A 27,243-nucleotide genomic window follows, 5' to 3' on the forward strand; every position below is an offset into this window, starting at 1 on the left:
TACAAAGATACATAGATGCAGATAGATGGATGGATGAATGGATGTTCTTAAAAACTCACTCTCACTTCATGTTCACAAGTCAATGGGGTGTGAAACCAAAATGAAAATCCTCTTCGATCACACCATCACAGTTTCACATGGATTTCTTCACCAGTGCTTTTCTGAGAAGGAAAACCCTGGTGTTGGATTCATCAGAGGTGGAGGTACGAGGGTGTAATATACATATAAGAAGTATAAAACAGGTAATGTGCAGAGGACACTAATGTGCAAAATGACATGTCACACATAACAGGCCTTAAGATCCAGGTTCTTTGAGGGACCTGCCCATGTTGGGGACCCAGGTATTTATAGTTCCACTTCTATAACCTCCATTAATTATTTATTAATTATTATTATTATTATTTATTTTTTGAATCACAACATTTGTTATTATAATCAGCAATAAAGAAGCACAAATATTGTGATTAATGTTCATCTCTGCCCAGTCTCCAAAAGGAACAATATGATGTCTTATTTTCCTCACTCATCAGAATGTAAACATTTATTTTAATTTTAAATTGTAAAAGAATATAATTATTTTTAATAAAAGATTAATTAGGTTTTTAAATATAAAAGTTATATTTATCTGTTATATTTGAGTTAGTGGTGAAACGTTTCCCCCTGTTTCCATTCATCCAATCAAATACGAGCCTCAACAACGTGTCTACTATGTCTCTTACCCAATCACCTGCGAGTATTTACAATACAGTTTGCATAATCAGCATCTCAGCCAATCAGCGCGCAGAGAGGGCGGGGCCGAGGTGCCGGTATCCTCTTCCTCCATCGGCCACATTTCAAACCAGAATGGCGACCGCGCTGTGCGGAGTCCAGGCCGCCGGCAGCGCCACGAAGCCGGCCAAGACCTACCGCGAGCACCGGAGGAAAGCGAAGGACTCCCGGCGGCGGCAGGCGGCTCTGCTGTTCCTCAACAACATCTCGCTCGACGGGCGGCCACAGGGGGTTCCACCACACGATGGAAGTGCGGAGCAGAAAGCCGCCACGGAGGAGCAGCGGCTCGGGGACAGAGACGGAGCCGCCTCGGTCTCGTCTCCGCCGCCCGCTCCGCCGCCGCCGCCGCCTCCTCCTCAGCCGGATGTCCAAGGAGCGGCCGCCCAGGTGACGGAGCCCTCCGGCAGCGGCTCATCCTCCAGCGTCCCCGGGCTGGATACTCCTCCCCGGCCTTCTTTGGTCATGTCTCCGGGACCTGCCGCCGCCCTCGGGGCCAACGAGGTATTTTTGGATGGTGTGAGTCTGGCGGAGACGCTGACCCCGGACACCCCCGTGTCTCCGGGGCCCGCCGGCCACCTGCCCTGCTCCCGGGCCAAGTCCACGCCCGCCGCCCTGAGCCCGGCCCCGGCCGGAGCATGTCCGGAGTCTCGGCAGAGGTGAGTCAGTGTGTGAATCATCATGGGCCTTTAAATGAGCCCAGCGGTTATCATGAGAGGATCCTACTCTCATTCTCTTACAGTAGTAAATATATATATCTGTAGTTATAAGTATGATATATATATATATAATCATTTATCTGTTTCTGGTGAACACTGCTCCTTTTGTGTCTTGTAGTATTATTATTGTCTTGACTTTAAAATAAGACATCTCTGGTGTTAGTTGTCAGATCTAAGATGTGTGGTTTTAAGAAAACACAAATCTTAAACCTCTTGTCTGAAGGTGGTTTGGATTTGACCCTTGTCCTCGTCCTTACATTACATCCACACCTGAGTGACATCACTGACCCATAACAATGTGAAAGTCCTTTGATTGATTGATGTTGAGACGATGAATGAAACGTGTGTCCTTCCCCTGCTCAGGTTGAGAAACGTCTCTGGTTCTCCTGGACCCAAGGTGCCAAAGAAAGTCCACTTCATCAAGAGTATGAGACAGTACGACACCAGAGGATGCAGGTCAGTCTGCAGCTTGTGTTTACACACACACACACACACACACACACACACACACACACACACACACACACACACACACACACACACACACACACACACACACACACGTACACACAGCTGAGGAACACATGAGTAACTCTGACCTACTACCCACATGTCAGAGAACTTCATAGCAACAAAGGCAGTTTTATGTCAGAGTGTGAAACAGGCCGGTGTCCAGCAGGGTAACACTGCTCCTGCTAGTATTGTAATAAGCGGCTTAACTCTGGCAGAGACTTAGTTTAGGTCTGCGGACGACCAACAGCGCTGCAGCTGCTGGGTTGCGATTGCTTCCGTGAATTTAGAGCAAAAGCTAAAAGAGGTGCAGTGGAATTGAAACAGCCTATTGCACCAACAGTGAAGTAACAGCATAACCAAGACCGGACCAAAATATCCCAGTGCCGGCCGCTTGTCGAGCTGCTCGACCGGCGTCAGACAACAACACCGTGGATTTGTGATGATTCTGTTTTCGTGCCGAGTCACTGACATACACACGTCATACAGAGGTTTCTTCTTTTTCCAGAGTTTTTCATTCCTCCTCCTCCACATGTCACCGTCTGAGACAAACTTCATGTTCATATCCACCCACATGCTGAGGTGTCACGTGTTTTCTGCGGGTGTGTGCGAAAACAATGATATCTGTAAGTGTTCTGCAGGTGTGTCTCTCTGCTTCTGTGTGAGGCAGGTACACAGTCAAGGTTATAAATCTGAGATAATTAACACCAGTAGAGTCAGTGTTGAGATATTGTTCCCAGTAAGAGATTTGATATCTGTCCCTCAAGGTCGGACCTGGGTGTTTACAGCTGAGTGTCCCCCAGCTGAGACGGCTGACTGTGTTATTGACTGATCGGCGGATTGTGTGGAGCTGAAGGTGTTTTGTGTTTTATGGTCCCACAAAGTGTTGTTGTGTTCACTACTTGGGCTGAAGTTTAGTAGTTTAGTGAGAAATCAGTTTGACTGTTCTAGTGAAAGTGTAATGTGTTTGCTAGTTTCCCTGGTTTGTGCCTCTGGCAGAGATAAACATCTATAAACAAGCATTAAACAAAGGTGAAGTTTTATATTTGCTTCTTTTCCAGGCTCATGTTAGTTAAGTGACTGTTTTTTAAAAGTTTTTTATTTAACTCAACAGCCAAATGGTTTAGTAAAGAAAGTAATCAGCAGATTTATTGAAAACTAGGACGGCTCTCAGTCGGGTGCAGGAAACAAAGTCTCCTTGGCTAATAAAACGTGCATATTTATGATTTCTTTCAATAGTTTATATTATCGCACAAATTTAAACTTGAATATTTAACTTATGGTTTTAAATGGACAGTTTTGCGATTTCCATCAAACTCGACTTCTGAGATACAAAGATTATTTGATTATCAAGTTAATTATCTGTCGATTTACTAATGATTCAGCTCCACCTACTGTTTCTCTGTGACTTGAATGTTAAAGATTATATTTTGGAGGCACAAACTGGGGCAGGTCCCGTCCTCAGACTTCCCTGCCCCTGCTGTAAGTTCCAGATTGTAGTGGACCGTTGTTTAGCTGTGGGAGTGATCGAAATAGAAGTGGCTCTGTGACCGATTTCGCGGTCGCTGCAACTCCGTCGCTGGTGAAAGTCGGGCGTTCAGAAGCTGTAGAAGTCGTTGTTGCTTGTAGACTGACACTCCATCTGTTCTGTCTGCCTGTACTTGCTGTGTCCTGCAGGATCATGCTGATTTGTGCCAAGCGGTCGCTTTACGCTACTTTCTCAGTGCTGCCCTATGGAGAGAGTGCTCACATCAGGTACAATCAGCAGACAGCACCCACCCATCGCTTTTATGTTTTCATCAACCTCCATATCATTCTCAGGAAAGGTCAGTGTGTGTGTGTGGTGAGAATGACGTAAGTGTGATTCTTTGTGAACAGTGAAACAAAGATGGAGACTCAGAGACAAAGGCTGTCGTCTGTGGTGGCTGCAGACCTTCTTCCTTACTTGGAGGGTGTGGAGCTCGGCGACTGCGGAAAGGTAAATGTCTGGTTATACTCAAACTCTAGAGACGTAGCAGGAGATTCTGCCGATTAGATGCGTTCACAGGAAACAGGACAATCTCTGTAACGTTCAGGCGACATGGAGATGACCAATACATTCTCAGTGTTTCAGTTCTCGTCACCAAAAGCTCTCGAATCTCGTCGTCCTTACATGTTTATGTAATCTCTGTTTTTCCTTCTTAGATACTGTATTTGTTTTGTCTGCCACATGTTAGAAACGTCACCCACACGCCCACTTGTTTGCTGTGAAATCTCTGCATGATCTCCTGCTGTATTCTCACGTGGGCTCACACGGACATTCTCTGGAGTTTTCTACCAGGGGGCCGACAGGAAGAACTCCAGATAATGTCCGAGTGAGCCCACGTGAGAATCAACTGACTCAGGCATTTTCGTCCGGGATCATTTCAGGAGATTATCCGGAGTTCAGTGCACGTCTGAAAGCAGCTTAAGGGAGTTTTAAAACACAAATGTCTGGACCAAGGTCCAAACCAAGATTCTACATCCTGTCATCATCACCTACATGTGCTGTCTCTCTATTGATTGGTGTAGAAAGGGGCGTGCGTCTGACTTCAGTGTTTCTTATGACAAAGAAATGTAATTGAGATTTTTTTAACAGTTTATACATACACTTTATTATAAATGACTATGAAACATAAATGCATTTTTTTTTTATCTTCAATGTTTATTCTGCTAAATAAGATTTCATATCAGTAACTGATAAATCTGTGAGGCTCTGAGCCCGACATTGTTTTTCTGATGTCCTTCGTCCGCCTCAAGGTTTGACGTGTAAGACGCTTTTCTGCTCACCACAGTTGTAAAGAATGTTTATCTGTAGCTTTCCTGTCGGCTTCTCTCTCCTCTCATCAACGAGAGGTTTCCGTCAGCAGAACTGCGGCTCTCTGGATTATTTCAGTTCTTTGGCTTCGCTCCGAGTAAAAACTCTAGAGACGGTTGAGAATCACGGGAGATCTGCTGTATAGCGTTGTAGTGAAAGACACAGTGACCCTGACTTTATCTCTGATTCTCTTGTGTTTCCTCCTCAGACTGTGTCGTACGCTCAGTTCCTTTATCCGACCAACGCCTTGGTGAGGCAGAAGAGCGGCGCGGTGCCGGAGAACGGCACAGCGCAGACCCCCCAGTCCCGTTTCCGTGGCAACGGGCAGAGGAACTTCACCCAGGGTCGTCTCAACAACACTGTGACGCAAGAGCCGCGTACGTCTCAAATTAAATCTTAACAGAGACACGCCTGCTTCTTTGGCTTTTTAACTGACCTGACGTGTTTTTATTGATTGTGTTTTTTAGATGCGGAGGAGGTGGCAGAGTACGACCCCCACCTGCTCAGTGACCCTCAGTGGCCGTGTGGGAGACACAAGAGGGTTCTTATATTCGCATCATACGTGGTGAGTTTGTTTTTTATTCCGTTCATTCACAAGGTTACAGTCATATTCCCTTAAAGGTCAAAAGACTTTCTACCATAACTGTGGTTCAGGATCTTTTTGTACTGATGAGATCAGGAGTGTGACTGAAACTTTTTAACTTTGGGTACATTGAATAGAGTTAACCAGTTAAATGTCACGTAAAAGAAAAATCTAGTTTCCGTGATTAGGATAGAGGTTTAGAGAAATCTGGTTTCCTCAGGTGTTGTACTGTGCAAACGTTTTAGCCTCTAAAAGTAAAGTGCAGATGTTTAATTGTCACCTAATCTATGGAAGTGATGAGTGCTGTCATTGTCGTGTGGCCTCGCTCAGGTTAAACCCTTTGAAAAACATAAGCATACAGAAACATGACTGAAACTTTCAGCTCTGGCTAATGCTGTGCTTCCGGAAATCACTTCTTCTTCTCCGCTCTACAACAGAACTTTCCAGTGACAGTAACAACTAAATCAAATAGATGATCTGTGTAATGACCGTTACCTTTTTAAAACAGCAGCCGTTCTCTGTACACCCGTCTGTCGGTCCGTCCTCTCACTGTTATGACAAAAACACACACACAAAATCCTCAACCAACATTGCCGTCTCTTTTCTCACAGTGAAAGTAAGAGAGCCATGTTTGCAAAACATGTTTGTGGTTAGGGGAGAGATCTGATAACTGACGTGCTGCTTGTAGATATGAAGTTCTCTCTTGACCTGTTTAACCTGCTTTCTCTGTTGAGTCACGTGATTATGCTAATTGTGTCACATGGGCTGTTGTTAGTTGCAGGAAAAACGGACGTGGTCCTTTGACCTGTAAAAGTAAAGCAGTTCTCCACAATCACATGATTCCATTGAGGCTCAGTCACAAGACTGAAACCTCCAGCATGAGAATGTGTGAAAAACATTTTCCACAGACAGTTTACAAAACAATGTGTGAAGCTTTATTGTTCTGTGATTCCTGCTCACGTGCTGCTCTGTTGTCTCTGCAGACGACTGTTATCGAGTACGTGAAGCCGTCTGACCTGAAGAAGAACATGAACGAGACCTTCAAGGAGAAGTTTCCCCACATTAAGCTGACACTGAGCAAGATAAGAAGGTACAGACATCTTCAGTTCCACGTAGATGTTCAAACTTTCCTCCTTTTTGAAGGTTGAACCCTCATCACATGAAACAGTCTTTCTTAGAAAACTGATCAATAACCGTTCCCCTTCCCCTGCACTAGCCTGAAGAGAGACATGCGGCTCGGGAGCGAGGACTGCGGTCTGCAGCCGGTCACCATAGCGATGGCCTTTGTTTACTTTGAGAAGCTGGTGCTGCAGGGTCGCCTCAACAAGCAAAACAGGAAGCTGGTGGCGGCGGCCTGCGTGCTGCTGGCTGCAAAGATCAGCAGTGATCTGCGGAAGCCAGAAGTCAAACAGCTCATTGATGTGAGTACACACACACACAGACACACACACAGACACACACAGATCTCTCTGTCAATGAATACAAACCTCAAACAAAGCAGGAGAATCTTTAACTTGTCAGAAGTGAAGACAAAGTAGAAAACCCTGTAAAACACATTCAACCCAAGTTATTCAACAAACATTATTTCTTCAACGCTCCACATTATTCAGGAATAGAAACAGGTTCTTGTCAATGTTATGTGAGTAAATAGTGTGAGATTAAAATCTGAATTATTTAGGTTGATTAAGAAGTCTTCATTTTACTGCACCACCGAGAACAACGGCTTCTCTGACTCAGAGGGACCTGGAAATGTAACCACACATTCAAATTTTAATGAATCCATTAAATATTGATCTTATGTTCACTGTATATACGCCTGGTCTACAGGAGGGAACAATTTGACATGGTTTACATACATATCATACAATTTCACTCAGTAGAGCACATACCTCAAGCCAAGGCCCAACAATCTCCTTGTGAAACCACACTTAAATCGACCAGATCTTGAATTTTATTTGGCTGTGCACTAGGGCCGGGCAATTAACGGAAAAAGTACCAAAACCGACATTTATAACCTATAACCGACCTAATCTTGCTCATGTCGGTTAGTTCGGTTTATTCTTTCCACAATGTGTGCATTCACGAGCTGGCGTGTTTCCGCTACGTTCACCTGGTACCTTGTACCGTGTTGTATCACCCTGCCACATGTCTTCCCTCCTCACTCCCCCACTGACCTGCTCTCACTTTACACGTTAACAATAAACACCGACACTAATTAGAAGTAATTAGGACCTGAACAGTACTGAAGTTTACTACTAGAGTTTATGAGACACGTATTTAAACCCATTGGGGGGAAAAAGTCCAACATTTTGTTCACACGAGACGAGACACACACAGCCAGGACATCCGGGTTAAAGTGACGTTAACGATTAGGATTCATGATCCGACATCATCGATTAATGACTAAATAAATGTGTGAAGGGCGACTGGGACGACACACACACACACACACACACACACACACACACACACACACACACACACACACACTGCTGCAGACAGGAGTGAAGTTCTTCCGGCAGATTTCTTTTATTATCCAAACAATAAATCTCTCAAAGGCTTTCATCGAATCCAAGATGTCCCCCGACTCCATTATGGACTTTAAAGACATTAAAATGCAGTAAATGCCACATGAGCAGGAGGTTATGGAGCAGACATTGATAGAGTGGCGTTATAATTGTCTGGGTCGTTCACCTGCATGATCTTTTAATGGATGTGACGCATCACAACATGTTCCTCTAAACTCCTCCTGTGTTTCTCTCTCTCTCTCCCCCTCCCTGCGGACGAGCAGAAGCTGGAGGAGCGTTTCCGTATAAACGGCCGAGAGTTGATTCCCCTGGAGTTCCCGGTGCTGGTTGCCTTGGAGATGGGACTTTACCTCCCCGAGAGCAAGGTCATGCCGCACTACCGCAGACTGGTGCAGCAGGGTTAGAGTGACGCCCCTGCACTCCGCTGGCATCATCGATAACACCAGCAAGTGTGTGTTTGTGTGTGTGTGTGTGTGTGTGTGTGCATGTGGTGGATTGACCAGTTTATAAGCTGTCATGTTTGAAACAAATTCTATTTATTTCCTGTCTGTGAGAAGAACTCGTTTACACTCGATCTGAATGTGTGTTTTTTGTACATGTGGCGTTTTGATGGTGATGCAGTCATGAGCTCTATGTTAGAGACGTCCAATCAGCACGTTATTTGTGCTTTTTATTTTCTCATGATTTTTTTCTGATACGTCCTAGTTTTTCCTCACCTGTTTTTGAAGTGTACGCTGTGATCTTTGTGGAAAACTCTTCACTGGCACCTTTCCCCCGAACTAAACAGTTCAAGTTTAGTGTTTATTACGAATGACAGAGAACCACTCTGCTGATTTTTGTGAACGCCTTTTACAAACCACTGTGACATTTCTAGCCATTAGACATTCAAACTGTAGATTGTGGTTGTGTAACAAGGTTTTACTCAGTTTTTCAAGAAGCGACGTTTAAATTTGAAATGTCCGTCCCACAGTGATGCAGCCACATTCATGTATTCATCAAAAAAAACAACCGTGGCAGCTTTGTGTTTAATAATTTGTTGTTGTTGGTGATGAATCTGTGCTGATGTGTAGTGTCTGTGGTGTCACGTGTAAGGAAAGAGGATTTCTGAGCTGTCGTATTTATAGAAATTGTGTTTTTTTTTGTTGGATACACTGGAATATAATTCTAGATGTCATATTTTTTCAGTTCTCAGGAATCTTTGCTTTTTTTTTTCCTCATATCTTTGAATAGCTCATGAAGTCAAACCCAAAGAGAGGTGTAAATGTTTTTACTGGAGCTGTTGTCACTGAAATCCCCTGCGCTCCGTTGAGAGCCGGTGGACGGTGACTAGTTTGAGACTGAAGGAGGAATCCAACTGTCGGAACTCTGCAGTATGTGAATGGATGTACGAGTTTCTTGTGCCAACACCGGTGGAACCTGACCGCAGTGCGAGGCGTTCAGGTCTTTGTGCCAAAAGGCGGATGAGTACGAGGGGGAGGAGAAAAAAAAAAAGTGCCTGAAACCACAGTGGCAGTGAAATGGTAAATCCATCTCATCGTCAGTGATATTTAATGTTGACATTTCTTCGTCTTGCTGCTGTAGAGAATTTTTAATGTTGAAGTTGTTCTTTTGTCTGCGTGATCACACACACTTTCTGGACACGTGTTACTGGTCGTGGACATGATGGTGATTCAATGTTCTGTGTCTGCGCTGGTGAAAAAAAACGTGATAAAGTCCAAATGGAAATGTGTAACTGCAGAAAGTGTATCTTTATGTTTGATGTCAAACTGTGAAATAATCACTGTTTTCATATGTAAAATTGAATGTTTTATAAAATATATTTTCAGACACTGATTAGACTTCTGGGTTAGAGTTTGTTTTCAAGTCCAGCCACATTTGTGAACCTGAATCTAGATCGCCCCCTGGTGGCTAACAAACCCTCTCTCCTCCATGTTGGTGGACTACACGTCAAATTATTTTTGAATTAAAGATGTTAAAATTATGTCTGTTAAAGTGATAATTTCCAGTAAATTTTTAGCTCAGACAGTGGCGCCTGTCTCCAAGATATTTTAGCGACATTTTTGTACAACAGGAGGAAATGGAGACGTGTCGTCCATCTTAAATTACAGTCCATGGTGAAACAGATGCTAAATAAATCTACTGTAGCTCCAGATAGAAAATAAACAGTCGAGTGTGTTTCTCATCACTTTACTCGTTCCCTCGTGTTAGGACAGCTGACATGCAGGAGGGACACATGATCATTCAGTTAAATTAGTATATATATGAACTCGACACACTGTTACAGGATGAACACAGCACTATCAGCTAAGTCTCAACTAGGTTAACCACATTCCTTATCCTGGTAATAATAAAATGTAAGAAGCAGCTAAATAAATTCAATAAATAATAATGTCCACGTTTTTTTAATCCAAACTCATGTCTTCATCGTCGTCTTTCTTGTCTTTGGAATCTCCGTCCTGGTCCGACTTTGTCTCCGTCTCCATGGCTTTAGCAAAAGCCTCCACATCTGCAAAGACAGACAAACCTTTAGAAGTGAAGGCTGCAGATAAAGATTGCATTGGATATCATTTAAATCCATGACTCACTGGAGGAAAAGGTCTAAACAAATCCCAGAAGGAGATCAAAACCAAAGACCATCAGCTTCATTTGTTAATCTGATGAAAAAGCGTTTGAAATGGTGAAATAATTTCCCAACATTTACTTCTGCTTGTGTAACGTTTGCCAACGACCAACTCTTTTAGAAACTTGTAAAAAAAATTCTGATGAAATGTTTTAAGTGTTTAAAATCTTGATCTGCAAAGTAACTAACAAATAAATGTGAATTAAAAACGATAAAAATATATCTCCCTTCGATACTCATCATTTCACTTCTGCTAAAAAATAGTGTCTGTGTTTTAGTTTTCTACGGTTCATTTAAATCTCGTGTGCACATAAAGAAAGAAGGAAAAAGGAATAAATGGAAGTGATCACGTGTAGAGAAAGATAGATATCTTATGTAAAGAGGAAGAAGGAAAGAAAGAATTTTCCTCCAGTGTGTGTGTGTGTGTGTGTGTGTGTGTGTGTGTGTGGGATGTGGGATGTGGGTATAACACTGACCTCCTTTGTTGGCGGCATCCACAGCCTCTACAGGCAAACCGAACTGGTTCATCAGAGGTCCCAACTGCCCGGACGCCAGAGCGCTGCTGAACATGCTCATCGCCTGCAGAGACGATAAATACAGAGTCACAACCAGATGCTAAATACCAGATTCTGCTCAGAGGAGAGAACAAAGTGTCGTACTTCACATTTTATCTCTGTGCTCGAGGACAGTCCAATATTTAATGTCAAACTCGCCTGGAAATAAAAAGCCTGGATTGGTTTGTTGGTTTATCAGAAGTAACGACTGGAACTGATTCAGATGCAATAAATACAAAGTCTGTTTTATGGAATGACTCTAAATTTTAACTCAGTATTTCCCCATCTCTTAAATCAATGAATAATAGTAAAGGAGGAAACTTAACAGAAAATTTGTGTTCATACAAAGTTTCCCTGTTTTGAAATGATAACTTTTAAAGAGTGGGGGGGAACTGGGACCTGACCTGCTGGAACTGGGGCGAGCTGAGTGTGTTCTGCAGCTCATCGGAGCTCTGGGGCAGAGACTCTCCGGAGGGCAGGTACGGCGTCAGCCTCTGCTGCACCTCAGGGTTCGCCAGGATGGGCGCCATGACCTCCGGTGTCAGGACGCTGGCCAGGTCCACTGCAGGAAACAGACAGACACTGGTCAGTATGAATAAAAAGGCAGCTTGATTTTAAAGTACGCAATACTATAAAAGTACCACCATTTAAGGAATTCACATATAATAATGGGTTGCAGCTAAAAACAGATTCATTTATTTGTTTATTCGATTTTTCTCTCTGTCAGTTTAGTTTTTTTTCACGCTTATATTTCAACATTTAATGCACTTTAAATGAGCTCAACTCTTTTCTGAACACATCACTTCTTATTTTATTGCTTTAAAACTTTTTTAAAAAACTACTTTTAAACCTGCAATGACTCGTTTAATATCAGTGTTTATTTCGCTCTACACAATTATCTGAGAAAAATATCTCTTAAGTCTCTAATTGTTCCGCTCGCCTCGTCAACGAGTCATTAAACTGTTTGTCTGTCGGCTCTTAAGTGATGAACTGAGCTCATCAGAGCGTTTTCACAGGAAACTGCTGCGGCTGAAAGCAGCACGATGAGTGAATCAACACAATAAAGCTGAGACATCGAGCTGAAAACTGCAATAAAGATCCACAGAGCGGAACTGAAGACTGAGATGATTCTAGTTTGTCCCCTCTCGCATACAGGAAGTCATGTGATGGCAGACTTGAGTGTGGATACCGAGTCAAAGCCTGATGGGTCCAGTAAAAGGGCAGGTTCAGTCACGTCGGGCTCTGCCGGTTCGTTTAACGCTGCACACGTCTAATCGGGGGGGAAACCTCAGGCTCAGACAGAAAAACTAAACAGAAAGCCTGTCAGCTCGAGTCGGGCTCAGCTGCAGTAATTCTCTTCAGACGGACGAATGCAGAGCTTCGCCTCATTTGTGCGACGCAGTCAAACCGAATCACACCAGGGACAGATTGTTGTGTTTGCAGTTTCCTGCTTCTGCAACAAACTGGATTTAACATGTTGAAATTACACAGTCACACGGAACCTGTTGTGTTCACACTTGTAATTATTATGCTGCATAATTAGTTGTAATTGTACTAATTAGGTCTAATGATGTATTGTTCCCTCTGGGGGCTGTTTAAGTTTTCTCTCGGCTCTGAGGAGAGCAGCCGCGGGTCTGCCGGTCTGAGTTGTGTTTACCGGGAGTCTCACCTCCCGCGCCGCCGGCAGGGACGTTCATGGTGGCGAGGATGCTCTGCAGGTCCCTCAGCTGGATGGGCTGAGTGGGGTTGGCTGCCCCCGCGGCCACAGTCGACACCGCAGGGGTGGTGGGGGTGGTGGCCGTGGGGGAGGCTGCTGTGGTGGCAGAGGGGGTGATGGGAGTGGTGGGAACCTGGGAGGAGCCGAGACGACTGGTAGCAGAGGTAGAGGTGGGGGTGACGGCTGTGGACGGACTGAGAGGGAAAAACAACAGCTTCTCTGTCAGCGAGCAAACTTCAAACGTGTGATATAAATGAACATGTGAGATGAATCTTTATTAATATTTGAAGTTTAGTTTGAAGTTTCTACCTGGTGGAGGAGTTGCTGGCTGCAGGGACGCTGCTGCTGCTACTGCTGCTGCCCAGGAGGTTGGCCAGGCCCGGACCGGCCAGAGCCCCGAGGCCACCTGGTGATCAGAGAGCGTCAATCAGAATCTAATGAGACGTTTTAACGAGAACTAACACTATCAGCTCAGCAGTGTGAGGACCACGTACCAATCCCGCCCAGTCCAGTCGGTCCAATGAGCTGCATGAGCTGGTTGTGGCTCATGTTACCCAGAAGGCTTTGCAGGCCGCCCTCCCCTTCACATGAAAACAAGATGCGACATCATAAGAGTGAAATCGGTTTTCTGATAAGTAAGTAAATAGATAAGTATGAGAATATGTGTTTACCTCCCAGAGCCGACAGGTCGTGTCCTCCACTGCTGCCGCTGCCCAGAGCACCGGGCATCGGTGGGTTGTTCAGATACTCGTTCACTTTGCGGCAGTGCTCCTCGTCCTTGTCGGTCTTCGGCTCCTGAGATCAGAACAAAACACTGAGTGAGGCTCCAGTTTAGTCACAAAGATTAAAATTTATGCGTAAACAAAAGATTAAAAGCACTTAGATATTCATGGAACTGTGACTTTAATCAAGAGGAAACTAAATCCACATGAAGAATGAACTGTGAGTAGCTGACAGCTTCACACCTGCATCCAGAAGAAGAGTCTTTTGGAACCAGCCTTGAACTTCAGCACATAGACCCGTCCCGTGGTGCACTGGCTCACCCGTTTGAACTCACAGTCGTCAGGGAAGATGATCAGGTCCTAAATCAACAAGATAAAATGGTTAAAATAAATAAAAATCAAAACACAGAGCAGCCGGTGCTTCGTGGAGACGGAGTTCCGTACATCATCCACGTTCCCGGTGGTGCGATCCTTCCAGCAGAAGTGGATGAGGGAGTCGTCGGTCTGCTGGATGTAGACCTGACCTTTGCGTTTGTCGGGGGTCACCGTGCTGCCCTTCATGGTCATCTTACCGGCCCGGAACTCCACCAGGTACTTGCTGGAGGAGCCGCGGGACCCGGAGACCATGCTGGGGAACAACGCTCCAGACGCCATGATGAGGAGGACACAGTGCTGCAGGGACAGACAGGAGGAGGACACACGGTTTGTTTTTATATTTAATACGACAATACAAACACAGACTAAACTAAAAGCTGCCCCTCGTCCCTTTCTAGAGTTTTACAGTCACCAAGTGCTGCTCATTGTGGGAACTGTTGGTTCCTCTTAAATATTGTTATGTCTCCACCTCAGTTTGTAAAGTGCGATTTGTCTCCATACAATAGAAAACAGGACTCTTACACTGAAGGGGACACGAAATGACGTTTGAAGTAATTTTGCATTTAAACAAACTCCTTCTTAAACACACAGAAGTGACCTAGTTTATCAGAGTGACACACTCACAGTGGACGGATGGTGGACGTATCTGCTAATAGAGATATTAACAGTACAAATATTGTAAGTATAAAGTACTTATACAAGTAACTGAGGCAGAGTATTGAAGCCAAATATAAATACAGATTTAAAGATAAATAACTGAAGCTACACAAAGTTATGTGGTACAGCAGATTTAAGTGTATTTTTTTTTTTTAATTAAAAAGGTGAAAACAGTACAAGAGTAAAACTTAAAATATAAAACTAGAGATATTAATAAACATAGAATCAAATAAAGATGAACACAGGCAGTAATGGTGACAGACCTGGTGACTTGGCACAAATTCATCCTGTAGATTTTATTCATGAAGATTAAAAGTGTTGATTTGTAAATTCAACCTGGACATTTTAAAACCTTATAATAACATGAATTGAATCGGATCCAGGATCAGATGGAACATGTGAAGCACTGGGAGCTGCAGCAGATGACTGTGCATCCTGCAGACAGAGGCCTGATCCCAGCTCGCCCCTGCCCTACACGCCTCCACACGGTCACACTACACACACACACACTGAACTAACATCTGGATCCGCTCGCACGAACTGGAAACATGTGGAAATAACGTGTTTTACTCACATTTCTCTCTGAATCAGCGAACAGCCGCAAGATGGTCAACAGCTAACCGAGGGTGGTGGTGATTGGCTGACTGGCGCCGGTGCCTCACTGGGATTGGTCGAAACGGGAGTCAATCGTTGGGGCTTTAAAGCGCTGAGCAGGTTCGGTAGAGACGACACAACACAACAACACAACAACACAACACAACACTCCTCGATACACAAATACACAGGAAAATACTTCAACACTTAACATGATGTAGTAATATTTGATTTATTCTGAACCCCTCGATCAGTGTCCTACTTTATGTTGTTTTATTCTAATATTTTATTAATTTTATTCTTAGCTTTTGTTTAGTTTTAATACTTGAATTATTTAAGTAGATTCTGTCCTGATATTATTAAATCTGCAGGAGACATGAGATCTGCTTGAATTCTACTGAGTGACAATGTCTTTGTGTATATATATATTCTAAGTAAGTACAAAGAAAAACTGCATGTTCTGTGTTTTTATATAGATATGGATCAGAAAGATGTACAAGACATAAATTTAGATTAGATTTTTGACATATACACACACACACACACAAACACAGTCATCTTGTGTCGTAATAGTTTTGAATCATTGAAGTCGTTCTGTGTCTTATCGGTGAACTCTTTTTCCAAATGTAATGGTTTTGTGTGTCTTACTTGTACTTTAATTCCTTATTTTTTGTCTCTGTAGTAGTTTGTTTTCTCTTTTAAACTAACCTGTGTCTGTGTTTTTCCCTCTGCTGTCACTTTGTTTGTCTCTTTGATGCAGTCATGTGTCTTAATGGTCACTTTGCATCTCTGTAAACTGTTTTTGTGTTTCTAAGTTCCGTGCATCTCTGTGGCAGTCTTTATGGTTGTGTGATGTCTGTGGTGTAGTTTTGTGTGTCTTGTTATGTGTCTTTATGGTAACTTTGCTATTGGACTTGTCTTTGTCGTCTTTTTAAAACATTTTTTGTGTCTCTGTGGTCATTCTACACATGATCATATTGTCTTTGTTGTGTAGTTTTGTGTCTCTTAGTTTTGTGTGTCCTTGGTGGCGTTTCTCTTAACTAGTTTTTGCCTCTTTTGTAGTGGGTTTTTTAAGAAGCTGAAACTGGTTTTAGATATTTTTAGCTTGAAAACAATGAATTAATAATCAAGAGTTGTAAATGATTTTTCTGTTGACAGACTATACCATTATATATATATATATATATAAATCATTGTTTCTTGTAAAGAAGCACTGGTATAAAAACAAACACTGGACTCATAAGATGCTGTTAAAGTGTGAAACTAATACAACTGAAAGTAAAATCTTCAAACAAGGACATTGTTGGCAGTTTCCATAATTTATTTCTTAAATATGCCTTGTAAGCATATGGTTAGGTGAGGGTAAGTGTATGAGAAGGAGGAGAACACACAATGTAAACATTTCAGATTGGCGTCGCACAGAAACACGAGGAGCACAGAGAAGGTTTGATCGGAGGAACCATCCGACTGGAGCTGCACCTCCGAGTGTGCAGGCCTCACGAAGTGCTTTGAATCCAGGAGAACAGACGAGAGCAGCTGGGGGAAGACACCAGGTCAGACATTACACCGAACACGAAGTGCATAGGACTGAGAGCGGGCGACTGTGCAGTTTAATGTGAGGTTAGTGCTCAGAAACCAAAAGGAACATCTCTACGCTGCAGTACAGTTTCTAACGTCATCATCATCATCATCAGCACACGACATTCATTAACTGCAAGCTCGGCAGAAATTAAGTGTTTTTTATTTTTCACATTTCAGGAGGGCAGAGTGGATGGGTCAGTTTGCATAGGTTCATGATGTCAACAGTTTCCTGTTATACATGTGTGTGTGGTGATCTGAAGAATGACTGAGGAGCTCAAGCTGGAAACACTCAGTTACTTTGTGTCCACGTGTGAAGAGAAAGTCTTTAATGAACAATCAGCAGGACACAGTTTTCTCTTCAAAGCAGAGAAGTGTGAGGTGCAGCTCCTCGATCGGGCAAATATCTGAGATGAATAACATTTTTTTCTGTTTAGATCCAGTGTCCAGAGAATATCACAAATCATTTATTCCACAGTGAATAAAAGTCTGCGTGGAAGATTGAAAAATAATCTGATGTTTAAGGGACCGACAACTGTGAGTGTGTGAAAGTTGGTGCAGCTTGATTGACGTTTGGCAGAGGTGTGCTCTCCTACTTGGAGCTATGATGCCCAGAACTTAGAGAAAGATTGTGCTCCTAATTTCAAGTGAGACAAAGATTAACAACAGGAGTTACAAAATCCGTTAGTATGAACATTTTTCATGTTGTAGGCTAGTATTCATATTTGTTGACAGTCCTAAGGCTCAGGTTATTTTTCCTGGAACACTGATTCTCTCCTCTGTCCATCCACGTACAGGTATTGTGTTTACAACCTGTGACCATCTACACAAACAATTAAAAACAGTCTGGAGCTGGAGTCTGCAGCGTCAGACTTTAAACCCCCCCCCCCCCTTTCGAACCAATCCGCTCTGTATCCCTTTGCTTTAAAGTCTCATGTAAATGCATTTACAGTATTAAACTCAGTGCAGAAAAGGTTTTTTATGGCTTAAACGTGTGTAAATAATCCACCTGGTGACCATGCATGCACCAGGTATTATACACACCATCTATGTTACAGCGGACAACAATATAATGTACCAACAACATCTGTTTACCGTGGCAGTAAACGTGGTTATAAGCAGCTTTTCGATTTTACTGTATGTCTCCAGTCACAGAACATAATCACACTTGTGATGTTGTACGGATGTTTAGTGCTAACTAAAATAGACATCTAATATTCAAATAGGGTTTATATAAAAGTAGCAGATGTGTATAATATCCCCTGATATCTGAATGCAACTTGACAGAAGTGTGTGGTTTGTCTACAGGTACGATGACGGTGGAAAACCTAAACCTGGAAACACGTCCTATAGGAGTCGGAGCTCTGGGTCCTGCAGCCGCACGGCAGCGATCACACAGAGGCGACTGGTTTAAAACCCTCGTCAGGTGAGTAATGTGGACTATTATTGTACATTTACAGTAAGTAAACTCTAAAATTCTCCATAATATAACATTTCTCCTGTGCACGACGTTCACAGTCGGTTGCAGATCATCTTGTTAATTGTCCTGATAACATTTCGATGTTATCAGCGTTACATTGACTCAGACAGGGACACGGTACCAGTGAGCGTCACAGACACACGGATCTTTGATGCTCAGAGAAACTAAGCAAAGCCAGTCGGGGAGGAGACGTTCACAGTGAGCTCCCTCTGGCATCAATAGATGTTGGGACAGTCAGTGTAGTTCCTGTCAAAGTATCCACCTGTGTAGAGCCAGTCCTCCGCTCCCGTGTGGGGGTTTGTTCCCAGATTGAACCACCTGACGAGAAATAAAAGAAGGAAGACCTGTTTTCAATGACGGCTTGAAAGGCCGTTACACAACAGGAGCAATGTACAAATGTAAGAACATGTTAAAACACATTTTCTGAATTTTGATTTGCGAGTGAGGTTCTTTCTTCTTCTTATTATATATAATTTCTTCACTTTACACACGTTGAACTTGTGTTGTTGGTTTTAACAGTTTGTTCAAATGATGAGCTTCTGTCATTAAGGTGATGTTGTGGTTTCTAAATTCATGATCTTTCTTTTTCAAAACCTTTATGGAAACAGTGATGATTCTTGTGCAATATCTGCCATTTATTTCACCAGAGGGAGAATGACACACACACACACACACACACACACACACACACACACACACACACACACACACACACACACACACACACACACACACACACACACACACACACACCAAATTTGAATGAAATGCAGTCGTATCTTTAATGTAAGAGACTCCAACTTGAACCCGATGTTAATTAGCCACTGCTAAAGAGATGGATATTTAAAAGTACATCTTGAAAAGAATGAACACACACCTGGTGGACCACTCCTCCTCGTCCTTGGAGCGTTCCCGTCGTGCAGTTCTTTGCTTCTCTTCTAACCGCTCTTTCTCTGTATTTGCTGAGTCTAATAATCACAAAAATATAAATAAAGAAGACAGAATCATGTCAGTGATGCAGTCATGTGTAAGGAAGGAGCAGCTTTTAGCTTCTGAAATCAAAACCCTCTCGTTCACGTGAGGTCAGCGTTACCCATGTCTCCATTTTCCATGGCTCTGATGTCGGGCCTCAGCCGGCAGTCTGTCGACGCCATTAGCCGCTCCATGCCGGGTTCCAGCTCGTTTAGTGTCATGGCAAAACTGGTGAAGCTATACATCTACACAGGAGGATTCACACAGAGGTTAAAGTACGAGTTAACATCTTTTAAATAATATGGTTTTATTTCTTATGTGACACAAAGTGGTAAAAGAAATGGAGTTCTTCATTTTGTACAGTGAGGGATGTGACTGAACCATCACGTGGCCTGATGCTCATAGTTTCTATTCTGAAGACAAGCTTGAAACATGTAAACTGTGCCACTGTGTCTGTTTCTCCTCAAATGGGCCTCATTCCTTGTAAGTGGGTGACAGAGTAAATACAGATGATAAAGTTGATGATTTATGAATCTGGTTTAAGACATTAGGAGCTCTGCTAATATAACTGTCACAGTGACTTTTAAATGTGAAAAGTTAAATAAAGCTTCATAGAAGATTGTTTTTTTTAATCCTCAAACTGTTAAATCCTCAACTCTACACTCCTCGTTGTTCAAGCCCATGAACTGTACAGAGAGAGGGACAATGCGTCTCCACTTCCTCCCACTGTCCAGAGACAAAGCCAAAATATCTCAGAGGTCAACGCTGCCATCTTGTGCCAGAGACATCATCAGCACAGCAGCGATCTGGGGATGGAGTCACAGTAGCGAGTTCTGCCGATACACACTCTCAATCAATCTAATTAACTAGATAAAATGTTTTAGTTTGGTCAATGTCCCATCTACAAACATGGAAGAGGTGGGGTTTATGACCTTTACTGAAGCCATCCACCGGGGGGCAATCTAGGTGGTTTGGCTTAACTTTTAGGGAGCTGGCATTTCATCCATCTTTATATAAAGTCTATGTTCATTGTGTAGCACATGTGTGTCTGTGTGTGTGATCCTGACCTGCGCAGAGTTGGCAGGCGGCGGCGTCATCCTCCACAATAAGGCACTTCCTGGTATCACAGTCACAGTCTCTTGAACTTCCGGCATCTCTTCTGCCTCTTCACCTTCACAGCTATGTTCCTTTACACACACACACACACACACACACACACACACACACACACACACACACACACACACACACACACACACACACACACACACACACACACACACACACACACACACACACACACACACACACACACACACACACAAAATAACCATCATCAGACAGACAGATCATTTAGAGCCTAACATTAAATACAGTAGGTGCAAACAGGTGACCCACAGAACCACAGTCGCCACAAATCCAACATGTCTCTCAAGCAACAATGCACGTCATTGCAAGACATTATGGGATAGTGCTGGCAATGATCTAACCATACACTGCACTTTGAACACAACTCCAACTAGACAACAGCAGTAGCACACTACAGAATACCAAGTACACGTTTACCTTACCTGCTACTAATGCCACTGCACGTTATTGTGAAAGGAAAAGATACCGTTTGAGAAAAAACATTTCAGATCGATGAGTAAATCCACAGATTCACTTCACATTGTACGACAGATAAAAATGTGAAAGAACAGACTCTGAGCAGCATTTCTTTTCAGTGGAAGTCTTTTCAATCACTCACTTGTCTCAGCTTTTTTGAGTCTCCTCCCGTCTTCTTATACGCTTCATGCACCTTGGGGTCCACGCTGTACATGCACTCTGTCCACTTCCCATAGATCACTCGCCGCTTCTTCTTACTAGTTCCACAGCAGAGACATGAAGTTTGTTTCAGAGGAAATGAATCAGGAACTGGTGGTTTACAGTGTTGTTGTGCTCTCACCTCTTGTCTTGGATGTAACCTTCCACTTTGTGCAGCTCTTTCCCAAACATCCCACATGGTTTAAAGTTTAACACACACTTGTCTCCCGTGCTGAGGAATTCAATTGAAACAATATATAAATAAGTTGATCGATAAGCACCGGTCTATATAACTGTTTAAAGTTTGGAACAGTGTTTATCTCTGTACCTGTGATTGACTATCTCCACGGTTCCATACTGCTCAATCCAGAGTTTTCCTAAAATGATATTATGCACACAGCACATTGGATTTATCCACGTGTACGCTTCTTTATGTCTGTAAAAAAGAAAAACAGCTTTTTAAATGAACAGTTTATCTGACAGAGCACCTTTTATGCAGCAAAACTCAGTTACAGCTGATCTAACTCTTCACAAGCAGGCAAATAAGCATATTTGGTCAAATTTGGAACTATTCATTTATAGACTGTTTGGCTATATTGCTTGAATTTTCACATTTTCATGCAAAATTTAGCAAGAAAGACTCAAATATTTAGAAAAGCTAAAACATTCAAAGTATTTCCACATGCCAACATTGAGTTCTAACACCTCATGGAGAAAACTAGATAAACTACATGAACGACTCACTTCAGTAACTCAAGTGTCATCGTGCCTTTGGGCTCAGCCTCCACACTTTTGCCCCAGAACTTGAGCTTCGGGTAGATGGAGCCATGGAACTCGAACTCCTGCTTCAGAGACTGAGCGTGGAAGGCACTGACGGGGGGGTGGTGGCACACCTGCTCCGAGATCAATCTGTAGCCCTCATCCTCTCTTTAAAAAAACAAAAAACATTTAAAAACCCTCATTAATGACATTTCTAATCATTTTATCACCAAAGCAAAACTGTACGGGGCAATTAAAGTTTCCACTGTCTTCTCTTATACCTAATGAGTTCATAAGTCTCCCCCAGTAAAGGATTAAATGGCTTTCCAGTCCTTTCCCATTGAGATGCTACGGCTGAAACGGCAAAAGCAGCGACAACCTGTCACAGAAACATGAAGTGAATCAGAGCAGAGCTGCAACCATCAGTCCATTAATCAATCAACTGAAAATCAATGATTCATATTGTTTTTTTAAGCAAAAATACTAAACATTACAATGAGGTAGCTTGTGAGGATTTGTGGCCTTTTTATGTTTTAGGTTTAAGTTAAATATCTTTCAGTTTTAGTCAGATAAATTGGAATATGAAACAATTTTTTTGGGACATTTTAAAGGACCAAATAATTATTCAACAAAGTCACTGAATTGATACAGAAATGAATAGTGAGTTGCAGCTCGAAATTATACACAAGTGCAGGTGTCCTTACAAGGATGATAATACACAGGGAATTTATTCCAAGAGAAATACAAAAACAAAGCAAATCCATTATCTCTACCTGCATGCGGTCTATGGAGTCAGATAAAGTGCAGGCTTTGTGAATAAGCTGAGTGTGTTCCATGTACTCCGAGATTCTCTGGAGAAAGCTCAGTGGCTCGTTAAACTCAACCGGCATTGCTATTTTGGACAGCTCCTGTAAAGCCCCAAAAATAAAAAAAGTAAATCAGAAGAGTGAAGTCAGGAAACAGAAGAAAAAGTAAACAGTTACAAGCAGAGGCGCTGATCGTTTTCTAATCTAAACATTAGAAAACATGAATCTGAAATGAATCTGCATATGTTTTAAGGTACAACAACATTAGAAATCAATATTAAAACATATAAAACAACAGGAACATTTTTACAAAGTGATGAAAACAAAAGAGGCAGTTCATGCATATTATATTACTTCTAAACTAGAAAAACAATAACCAGGAGAATGAGAGAATCATGACTTTTGCATTAACGATGTTCATTCGAGTCACTGCGCTTCTGTCAGACGGCTGCAGAGAAAGCATTTCTCAAACCAATTACAGCCGAGTGAGCAGAGATGAGGAAAGCAAGACTGATCTTGTAGCATTAAGGAGAAAGACGAAACATATCATTCATTTAATTAGCGTAGTTTAAAAAGCATGTTACACCAAAACATAACCGGAATGCAACTTATCCGCAGCAAAGTTGACGTTGGTAAGATGAGATGAAACTGTCACAGAAGCTGAATAGTTCCCTGTTCTCGTGCACGTGTCGGGGACTCACCATGCCGATGCATTTCTTCAGAATGCTCCACACGCTGAAGTTGTTTCTGGAGATCATCTCCGCAGGCAGCGTTTTCCTGGTACACATTTGGACCAAATAAGATTAAACTGATCTCGTGAAATCAGACGAAAAGTTGCAGTGTCTCTGTTAACAGCTGCTTCCTTAACGGCTGAAAAGCTTAAGTCAATAATGTGACTGACGACTGCAGCTCCACAGACCTGCTCTGCAGAGGAGGTGCTCACAGACTGACATGTTAAAAATGCGGTCACACGGGCCTCATCTGCCAACACGTGTGAGTACATGCATGATAAAGACCCCGAACCCACACTCATGAGGAGTCGTCATGTGCTGACATGCTTGCAGTCATACAAACATGCAGGTGTAGGCAGAAGTTTGGGCACAAGTTATACATTAAGTTAATTTTAAAGAGAAAAACAGAGACTAATAATAAGCTTTTCTTCAGTGAATATCATCTCTTCACATCTCTTGAAGTATTTCATGGTGTATTTTGAGATAAGCTTTGGATTATTGTCATGTTGTGGAATCTGGCCTGTTCTCACTTTCAGCATCTCAACTGACTGCAGGACATGAGCAGCCAATATTTGCAGATATCAAGTAGAATCCATTCTTCTTTCTATTCATTACATGTTTTCGGTGCCACAAAACTCTTCCATGAAATCATGTTTGTGTGTGGAACTGTGCTCCCCCGCCTCTGTGTCAGCTTTAACCTTCCTGCAGGTCTTCAGCTGTCATATGGAGGTTTTGATTTACCTTTCTGACAGATGCACAGTTTGATCTGAGACTTTACTTGATCTGTCAGATGTTTCCCTCTGCTGTTATTTCTATACGACAACTCAAGACAGTTGAAATTTCAAGCTGGAAAAAGCTTTCATGTCTTTTTATAGCCTCCTCTGCTTTGTAGGCGTCAGTTAGCTTCATCTTAAGATCCTCAGCCAGTTGCTTAGATACTGTTTTTGTGATAATCATCGATGTTGACTGATAGAAACATTTAGTCTTAAAATATAATTTAGGCCACGTAGCCCAGCCCTGAATGAGTTATTGATATTCTGACTGTTTCACAAACATAAGCGTCATCAACATTAGAGGAAAGGCTCATTATTAAATGTCTGTTTGCTGCAGTGGCTGTATTTTAGTCATTATAACACGAAGAATAAAAATAAAAACTATAACTAAACATGTTCCCTCGGGGAGAATCAGGTGAAGAAGAAGGAAAAAGAATCTTATCAGCCAACCTGATCATGTTTTGTCTCATGAGTTCACGGTGACGCCTTCAGGCTACGAAACTCAGACAGTAGCCATTTTAAATGACGTCTTTTACGACTCTTCTTTTTACACGAACTCATGTAACTCATTTATTATCTAATTATCGTCTTTTATTGCTACTTATTTTACTTCCTTAAAAGGTCCATTGTGTAAGATTATTGGCAGAAACTGAATATAAAAATAATCCTAGTGATGTTTTCACTAGTGTTTAATCATCTAAATTATACGAATTGTTGTTTTCTGCACCCTAGAATGGTTCATTTATATTTAAATACTTTATATTTACATCAGGAGCAGGAGTACAATTATAAAGTGAAGAGTAGTGTAGATGAATGTAAAAGGACGGTGAACAGGATAACGGCTGTGAAAACTGATTGTACATAATAACGTAGATAAATACTGTGAATGATTAAAGTGATCCGAGTGCATTGAGGTAAGTAATCAGCTGCATCGTGGAACTTCACCACTAAACTCTACACACTTTTAACCTCTATCTGGATGACCTTCACTGACCTCTGTTCGTTTGTTGACATGTGCTTTTTGGACACGTGTCAGACTGGATGTTTCTTGTGTGATCGTGAACCTGAAAACATACATGCACACCACACGGCCCCTCACCTGCGCTCCCACACTCCATTCTCCTGCTTGCGCTCCAACACCAGGGCATCTTTGAAACTGACCTCACAGGAATCATCTGACTCCAGCCCTGCAGAGGATGGAGGAGGAGGAGGAGGAGGAAGAGGAGGAAGAGAGGTCACAGGTCATTCATGTCAGCGAACAGGGAGCGAGCGTGTCCTGCATCGTGTCCCCCTGTCTGTCCACCTCACCTGTCTCAGCGTCGTAAAACTCCTCCTCGCTGTTCATCCTGACAAAGTAAACGAGGCGTCACTCAGAAGCCATGTCCCCGCCTCCGGCCTGTCCCGTCCCCGCAGCAGCCCGGCCTGTCCCCGGGCATCACTGACAGCCGCACACACCACCTGCAACCACGGACAGCTGGTTAGCACCGAGCCGAGCAGACCGTAGAACACGTCCTCGTGCGGGAAACCACTGAAACCACATCGGCCGTCAACAGCCCTGCTCCCCGGGGGGTGGGGGCTGCTAGTTAGCTGTGTGGCTAGCTAGCGTTAGCCGTTAGCATCGCCGATTTAACTCGTCTGCGGGTCAGCGGGGCGGCGGAGCTAAGCTAACGTTAGCTACACGCACTCGGACACGCACACACACATGAGGGGGGCGGGGGGTTCGAACGCAGCCCGGTCACACGTACCTGAGAGTCGAGGTCAAACTAACGCGCTAAAGACGTAAACAACCGAAGAGTGGGCAACCGCTGGACCACGGCGGATGTGGGCGGCAAGGACAACGTGATCGACAGGCCGAGCGGGCCAATCAGAGAGAGGGTCCGGCAGCTGCTCTCAACCACAACAACAACACAGATGTGACTTTGGAAAAGAGCAAAGTTTGATTTAATTTAAACTCAGAGGAAGTGACTCATCAAACAAGACACTGATTTAATAATAATATTAAATAATCAATATATACATTCATTCACTAGTGGACTCTGGAGGCTAGAAACACACTTTGAACGATGCACTATATCATAAGAAGAAGAAGAAGAAGAAGAAGAAGAAGAAGAAGAAGAAGAAGAAGACTAAGAATAAGAATAAGAATAAGAATAAGAATAAACTTTATTTATACAGCACTTTTTAATAACGGATTTTACAAAGTACTCAGACCGCAAAGCAAGAAAAGTAAATGTAAGAGAAACAACGATTCGCAGGATGCAATGTGACAAGAAGCCAGACAGCCACGTTCAGGTGGTGAGAAACAAGGTAGTGTTCAAATTAAATGAATAAATATAGAGCTAGATATTTGGATTTCGGTTTAATATGTCGTTTTCCTCATTTAAGTTGAGTTTTTTCTTATAAGGCATCTTTTTATTGCTCAGCTGTAACACAAAATAGATATAAAAACCGACTTTAAACTAAATATTCCTCACATTTAAATATATTTGGTTAAGCTTGTTCAACGGTTCAACAAAGTTTCCTTCAAAATACAACTGTACTCTGCACTAAATTAATACTGAATGTTTGTGGAACAAATACAGTTCTAATATCCCATATTAAATCCCCTGGGAACTTTATATGCAAAGAATCCACTCTCTCTGTTTTTATGCTAAACTGATTACATATTTGATGGTTGAAGTTAAGGCCCTAAGGAGCAGAAACACCTTAATAATTACTTGCATCAGAGCATATTCCATATGTTCTTAATTTTATGTAAAATCTTAGCTGTAAAATAACTAAAGCTGTTAGATGAAGGAGTGTGTGTCTAGTAAGAAGAAGAACAATATTTCTCTCTGTGAAATATGTTGTAGACTGAAAATGGCATGAAGAGAAAATACTCATGTTGAACACAAGTACTTTAAACTTATACTTAAGAAAATAAGTTGAGTAAATGTACATATTGCAGCAGATGAAGGGGGTTGAGGAAAACTTCCTCCTGTCTTCTTTGGCCACATTTTAATAAACAATTAGAAAACTGCAACTAAATGCAACACAACAACTAATCCACGAGGTGGCAGCTTTATACCTGAGATCAGTCACCGCAACTCTATAATGAAGTCAAAGTTAGTGAATCACATAAACATAAAAAAGATGTGACATTGTGTGTGAATATTGAACAT

At 42.5% G+C, this 27,243-nt stretch overlaps 3 protein-coding genes across 5 annotated transcripts; 1 reads left to right on the forward strand and 2 right to left on the reverse strand.

Annotated features, from left to right (window-relative positions):
* The first annotated feature begins 795 nt into the window (after window positions 1-795).
* On the forward strand, window positions 796-9,774 carry LOC118111514 (CDK5 and ABL1 enzyme substrate 2). 2 transcript variants are annotated; one of them, XM_035160171.2, is made up of 9 exons: window positions 798-1,424; window positions 1,848-1,940; window positions 3,672-3,749; window positions 3,873-3,972; window positions 5,039-5,207; window positions 5,298-5,395; window positions 6,397-6,503; window positions 6,630-6,834; window positions 8,205-9,774. In XM_035160171.2, the coding sequence occupies exons 1-9, from the start codon at window positions 844-846 to the stop codon at window positions 8,343-8,345; spliced, it is 1,572 nt and encodes a 523-aa protein (XP_035016062.1). In that variant the 5' UTR covers window positions 798-843; the 3' UTR covers window positions 8,346-9,774. The 2 variants fall into 2 exon arrangements, with proteins under 2 accessions (XP_035016063.1, XP_035016062.1); XM_035160172.2 differs by lacking the exon at window positions 3,672-3,749 and having other exon boundaries at window positions 796-1,424.
* A 338-nt stretch (window positions 9,775-10,112) lies between these two features.
* LOC118111516 (proteasomal ubiquitin receptor ADRM1) lies at window positions 10,113-15,283 on the reverse strand. 2 transcript variants are annotated; one of them, XM_035160175.2, is made up of 10 exons: window positions 15,161-15,283; window positions 13,999-14,226; window positions 13,798-13,914; window positions 13,504-13,627; window positions 13,327-13,413; window positions 13,142-13,238; window positions 12,785-13,026; window positions 11,520-11,677; window positions 11,038-11,140; window positions 10,113-10,447 (listed from the first exon to the last, which is right to left on the reverse strand). In XM_035160175.2, exons 2-10 carry the CDS (start codon window positions 14,206-14,208, stop codon window positions 10,344-10,346), a joined length of 1,242 nt encoding a protein of 413 aa, XP_035016066.2. In that variant the 5' UTR covers window positions 14,209-14,226; window positions 15,161-15,283; the 3' UTR covers window positions 10,113-10,343. The 2 variants fall into 2 exon arrangements, with proteins under 2 accessions (XP_035016066.2, XP_035016065.2); XM_035160174.2 differs by having other exon boundaries at window positions 12,773-13,026.
* A 1,197-nt stretch (window positions 15,284-16,480) lies between these two features.
* On the reverse strand, window positions 16,481-25,940 carry LOC118111515 (oxysterol-binding protein-related protein 2). Its single transcript, XM_035160173.2, has 14 exons — window positions 25,828-25,940; window positions 25,391-25,540; window positions 25,182-25,269; window positions 23,280-23,355; window positions 22,546-22,680; window positions 22,054-22,151; window positions 21,758-21,940; window positions 21,342-21,449; window positions 21,156-21,245; window positions 20,958-21,072; window positions 20,278-20,397; window positions 19,332-19,455; window positions 19,116-19,206; window positions 16,481-18,556 (listed from the first exon to the last, which is right to left on the reverse strand). The coding sequence occupies exons 2-14, from the start codon at window positions 25,425-25,427 to the stop codon at window positions 18,454-18,456; spliced, it is 1,368 nt and encodes a 455-aa protein (XP_035016064.1). The 5' UTR covers window positions 25,428-25,540; window positions 25,828-25,940; the 3' UTR covers window positions 16,481-18,453.
* Between the last annotated feature and the right edge of the window lie 1,303 nt (window positions 25,941-27,243).

Source organism: Hippoglossus stenolepis, chromosome 6 (assembly GCF_022539355.2).
Source record: "Hippoglossus stenolepis isolate QCI-W04-F060 chromosome 6, HSTE1.2, whole genome shotgun sequence".
In the NCBI taxonomy this organism is placed as follows: Eukaryota; Metazoa; Chordata; class Actinopteri; order Pleuronectiformes; family Pleuronectidae; genus Hippoglossus; species Hippoglossus stenolepis.